The sequence below is a fragment of the Parasteatoda tepidariorum genome, chromosome 2, assembly GCF_982258835.1.
Source record: "Parasteatoda tepidariorum strain Cologne lab strain chromosome 2, Ptep-v5.0, whole genome shotgun sequence".
NCBI lineage: Eukaryota > Metazoa > Arthropoda > Arachnida > Araneae > Theridiidae > Parasteatoda > Parasteatoda tepidariorum.
In genome coordinates this window covers 116773371-116779370 of record NC_141756.1, presented here as the reverse complement: position 1 = coordinate 116779370, position 6000 = coordinate 116773371, and the positions used below count along the sequence as shown (strand labels likewise).

Sequence of the window (6000 nt, the reverse complement as noted above, 5' to 3'; positions counted from 1 at the left end):
ACAGCGTAAAGTTTTTTTTTTTTTTAATAATAAAAAAACTTTATGTTTTTCTACTTGGAGAAAAATTATTAAAACCAATTAATAATTTTCCTCTTCTGCCTCATTAATTTTTTTTTTAAATTGTAATTAAAATGTATAAGTTTCATTTCACTTATTGTAGTTTATTTTTTATTCTATTTCGAATTTTAATAATTTGCCTACTTTCTATATCAATTTTTCTTTGTATAAGATATTCATTACAAAGGAAATCACTCATTAATAAATATATTTAGTAATTATTTTGTACAAAAAGTTGGGATTTAAATTAATATATTTTTCATAGGAACACTTCAGTTTATTTCAATGAATTTTTTTTTTTTTTTTTTCAATACCTCTTAATCAACCTCCAAACTAAAAAGGTCCATTAGATAGAGTATCTGAATGTGATAAAGGTCTTTATTTCAGTTTCATAGCATGAAAATTGTAGTCTTATGGTTGTGTAATAAAAATAACGGTTTTTGAAACTTTTTATGTCAAAGTAAGTTTTTTTCTTCTTCTTCTTAACAACAAGGAGTTATGAATTCCGTTTGCAATTAAACTACAATAATTTGTTTCCACTCTAAACAATTTTAAAAACCATCGATAAAAAAAAACAGAAAGGATTTTGATTTAAACAAGAAATTAAAAAAGCGCAGAAATCGTCTCCCTTTAACGAGCTATTCCAAAACTTAAATCTTCTCTCCTTATTCAAAAGAACATCTACTCAAATCAGAAATGCTGTGAGGAAAAAATGGGAGCGTTTCAAATTAAAGAAGCTTATGTCGAGGGAACCATATTGTTAGCGCCCTAATTTGTCTATAATTATTTCCTTTAGTATAGTAGGTTAAATACCTCGCCGAATTTCAAATGATAGGTTAATATTAAGCGGAAATATGGGGCATTATACGAGGGCTGTCTAAAAAGTATCCGACCTTTGGCCAGAAAAAATATTTCAAATATTTGACGGAGTTGGGATCCTAATCCCCTTCAAAGTAGACCCCTTGTGCTTGCACACACTTAGCCCACCGATCCTTCCACTGCTGGAAACACCTCTGGAAGTCTTCTTTTGGAATGGTGCTCAGCACCGTCGTCGCGTTCCGCATTATCTCTTCTCTACTCTCAAAACGGGATCCTTTCAGTGGCGTCTTCAATTTTGGAAACAACCAGAAGTCGCAAGGAGCCAGGTCTGAAGAGTAGGGAGGTTGGCGAATGGTTGTAATTCCATGTTTGGCTAAGAAAGTGTGGATCAATTGGGATGAATGTGCAGGGGCGTTGCATGATGCAAGCGCCAGTTGTTCGCCGTCCACAAGTCTGGTCTTTTGCCTCGAACTGCCTCACGAAGTCGCCGGAGAACATCTTGATAGTACTCCTTTGTCACTGTTTGTCCTTAATGTGCGTATTCGTGATGCACAATTCCACGGACATCAAAGAGAACAGTCAGCATCCCCTTGATTTTGCTTCGCACCTGCCGCGCTTTCTTCGGCTTTGGAGAATCAGGATGCTTCCATTGCGACGACTGTCTTTTTGTTTCTAGGTCGCACCCGTACACCCATGACTCATCTCCAGTTTTCACGGTATTCAGAAACCCAGGATCAGAGTTGGCGGTGTCCAGAAGGTCCTGTGCAACGTCAAAACGGAGGTCTTTTTGTTCCGGGGACAACAACTTGGGTACGAATTTCGCAGCTACTCGGTTCATGTTCAAATTTTCACGCAAAATTGCATGTGCAGAATCTCTACTCACTCCAACCTCTTCTGCAATCTCCCGCACTGTCAAACGACGATCTGCCATCACCAAATTTCGCAACCTCTCATCATTAGCTGCACTCCGAGCTGTTTGGGGCCTGCCACAACGTTACTCACTCTCCGCTGATGTGCGGTCCTCTTTGAATCGGATGAACCACTCCTTAATTTGTGGTACACCCATCGCTTCTTCTCCAAACACCTGCTGAATCTCACGAATTGTTTGGCTTTGAGAATCACCAAGCTTTTGACAGAATTTGATGCAATATCTTTGCTCAATTTGTCCAGTCATCTTACGAGAAAACTAAATCCGACGAACAGCACCTTACTTGGCGACTACCAGTCAGCGACTGGCACAACCGAACGCGGTGAAAAAATTCAAGCATGTGCATTAAGGTTCCCCCTTCCAGCGTGCACGATGGTGCCACCTTAGAATCATTACTTTGCGCGGGAAAAATTAAGGTCGGATACTTTTTAGACAGGCCTCGTATATATATTAACAAAACTTTTCTAATTTTAACGCTTTCATTAAAAAAGCATTTACAGAAAAAAAGTAAAAGAATATTTTATTTACGTTACAATGTTGAAAAATAAGTCCAATTCTTTTTTTCTTGAATTCAATTTTCAACATTTAACCGCTTCTGGGATTCGAAGCACGTACTACCTCCGGTCTAGCAATTTGTTGCTTTAAACAATGTAACGGTGTTTTAGAATTTTAACGCTTTCATTATAAACGCATTTACAAAACAGAAAGGAAAGTTTTGTTTTGTTATGTTTATAATATTGTTAATTAGCAGAAAAGAATTTTTTTTTTAACCGCTTCCGTTACCAGTTTCCATTACCGCTTCCGTTACCAGTTTCCATTACCGCTTCCGTTACCAGTTAATATTTTTGAAGCAAAAATATTAACAATTTTTTTCATTTCATTAATAAATACAAGGAACTAAAGTAAAACAAAATACACAAGTTTTAAGTTGAATTTGTAATTTTTTTTTTATGTGTAAAAATTATTTAATTCACTATCAGTTTACTATTCCGAATTGTCTCTGGCAAATGAGAAAAAGTTAAATATTAGTCTTTGTATGATAGTTTTTAAAACAAAGAACAACACTAAGTGATAATTTCCAAACAACAGTGAAGTGATACGCCATTTTTTTTTTTCCTGCGTGAATTCAGTAACCATCGTATATACAATTGCACAAAGTGTACAATTTCGTTGCTTCAAACCAATTAACCTACTGGTTCAACTGGGTGTCAGACTTATAACAAGCTTTTTAAGTAATATTTGCGTATTCGTGGTCAAAACTTCGTCGATCCAATAACATCGCGGGTACAAAACTTCATTAACTTGCAAGCTGAACTCTGGCTAGAAACATTTTATTGGGAGAGGGGACATTTTATTTCAGCTATTTCCAGGAACTGATTAAACATTGTGATGAACAAAATTAATTTTCAGAAATAAATCAATTTGCTTCATGTAAATTTACAGGTTTTCAACCTTTTCTTTCAGCTCAACCCCCACTTTGCAAATTAAAGAATTTTCAATACCTCCCGTCTAAAAAAACGATTTTTGAACAAAAATTTGTTTTTTTAATTAAAATAGTCCTCGTGTAAAAATTCTAAATGTTTGTAAGTGGAAATGAATTTACTGTATCATTTTTCAGTTTAAATTAAGCATTTAAATTAACCATTTAAATATTAAACCAAATATTTGTATAGGTCTGGGGAAAATAATGACTGTAAATTAGTAAAACTGATCTTACGCTGTTTCTAGTACATACATGCAGTAGTTACTGCTACGTGGCCAGTGGTTGTGAGTTCATTGTAACTTTCTCTCTCTCTCTCTCTCTGAGTTCTTGTCTAAAATAAGAACTCTTCCAGACATTCGTCTGGAGGTGACTATGGTAACAAGGTAAGACTATTTCAAGTAGGGGTGCGGGGTCACAAGTGTGTTAGTTTAACTACTGTGTTTGTCCTAGAGTGAAGCTACCCTCCCTAAAATGCGTCGTTATTTAACTATAGAGAATGGATGTCAAAATGGATGGGTGTCAAAATTTCTAAAAACATATACACATACAGAAATATATTTATTAAACATCTTTAAAAAAATCTGTTATTTCGTCCGTGTCACACTAGATTGTAAGCACCACAGGAGTCGCTAAAATCGATAATGATGCAAACATGGCATGAATCAGGTTAAGAACATTCTTTTTGGCCTACACTTAATGTGAACCATTGTCTATTTCGGTTATAGGCATTGCTCTTCTCTGTTTTCTAATAATTGTTATGTACTGCATTTGAGGGGGTCATTATGAGGACACTTTAATGTTTTTTTTAATATTTTTTCGGTTAACTAGAAAATTTTGATATTAATATCAAGTTATCGGACGGGTGTCAAAATTTCTAAAAACATATACACACACAGAAATATATTTATTAAACGTCTTTAAAAAATATGTTATTTTGTCCGTGTGACACTAGATTGTTAGCACCACAGGTTTCAGGTATTTTCAAACTAGTTTTATTTTCAGAAATGCCCAGCTTGACTTTCAGAAATGTTTTCGAACTAAAATAAATCACCAGTAAGATACAATGAAACGAAACCATTTGCAATAAAATAAAACCATTTGTTTTAACATACAGAAGAGTCAAAATTTAAGATACCAAATGTATGGCAGTTTTCATAACGCAAATTATTAAAAATATAGTTCCGCCATAAGCACAAGTTCTCGCAAATATCATTCAAAATTTCTGCCGTCGAAAGAGCTGGTTTTTCTTCTTAATTCAGTTAATCGAACCAATTATCGAACTTTTTACTTGTTTCTACACACTTCCGTCGTTTTAAATTTCTACGTCTTATACTTTTGGCTCCGCAAAACATCCAACACCTCCTATTAATATTTTTAATCACTTTCTTTTTTCTTGCTTCCAATGCCCACCTGTGCTAACATTTCGTCAATCCAGGCATTTACAGGCCTTAATACACCGGTGTATGCAGGGCCGGATTAACCTATAGTCACACTAGGCACGTGCCTAGGGCCTACGAAATTCAGGGGCCTACGAAAAACTTGGGAGAAAAAAATTTAAAAAAAAAATCAAACGTAGTGGAATCAGAAAAACAGTTTTGTTTTTCTGATTCCACTACGTTTAATTTTTTTTTCTTTTCACGATAAATTTCGCACTCAATAAATTCCTTTTATTCATAAATTTTATCATTAGGTTTTTTTTTTTTTTTTTTTTTTTTTTTTTTTAAATTCCGTTGATCTTGCCTTGTTCCGGGTTTTAATATTTATGCTAGTGCCTTTTTTAACTATCGTTTCGGTTCGATAATTTTCAAGTGTTTTGATTTGGATTAATAAGTTCTCGTTTTATTTTATTGTTTCCCCCCCCCCGTTTAATTAGGTATGAAATATATTGCGTTATTTAATCATTGGTTTTGTTTATATAAGTTAATTTAGGAATTGTAATTATTTTTAAAAAATAAATATGAGAATTTTGTATTTTTTAAACTTGTTTTTCTTGTCTAAACTTGTAAATTTTTTATTCTTTTAAATGTTATATTTCTACCATTTTTTTTTTCTCCTTAAAGTTAGGAGTACTTTTTTTTTTCTCTTACTTTATGCATTACACTTATCGGTATTGCAGATAAAGTTCGATAAACAAATTCGTAAATTAAAATTCATATCAATAAAAGTGTAAAAAAAAAATATGCAAGAATATTTTAGCATATCTTTTGAAAAAAAGGGGAGGCGTGGGGGAAGGAGGGGAGGGCCTAAAAACGGCTATGCCTAGGGCCTACGAAAGGTATAATCCGGCTCTGGGTGTATGAAATTAGGAGCAAACTTGGTCGATCATCTCTATAACTACTGGACCGATTTTAATGAAATTTGATATGTGCATGCATTCATACAATACAAAGCAAATAACCATTCAACAATTATAATACATACGCATGATCGTGCGTGTAACACTCGTTGGAGTCGGATGGTATGAAAATGCCTCAGGACAATTGCCATAGAAAATGACTTATTTCAAGTATGAAATCACGCTGCAGGGCCTGTATATCGTAAGAGGGGACCCATTTGTTTCATTTATTCTGCAACCGTAGTTTCATACCTTCCAACTCCAACGAGTGTTACACACACGTGTGTATTCCAATTGTTGAATGGTTATTTGAATTGTATCAATGTGTGTGCATATCAAATTTCATTAAAGTAGTTCTAGACCAGCGGTTCTTAGCCT

At 34.2% G+C, this 6000-nt stretch overlaps 1 protein-coding gene across 1 annotated transcript; it reads right to left on the bottom strand.

Moving 5' to 3' along the window:
- Positions 1–1405: 1405 nt before the first annotated feature.
- On the bottom strand, positions 1406–2050 carry LOC147816093 (protein GVQW3-like). The gene is made up of 2 exons (XM_087156709.1): positions 1879–2050; positions 1406–1800 (listed from the first exon to the last, which is right to left on the bottom strand). The coding sequence occupies exons 1-2, from the start codon at positions 2048–2050 to the stop codon at positions 1406–1408; spliced, it is 567 nt and encodes a 188-aa protein (XP_087012835.1).
- Positions 2051–6000: the final 3950 nt, after the last annotated feature.

Coding starts and splice junctions, on each gene's coding strand:
- LOC147816093 (XM_087156709.1), bottom strand. CDS start 2,050: ATGACTGGACAAATTGAGCAAAGATATTGCATCAAATTCTGTCAAAAG. Junction 1,801..1,878: donor GGACCGCACATCAGCGGAGA/GTGAGTAACGTT, acceptor TGGTGATGGCAG/ATCGTCGTTTGACAGTGCGG.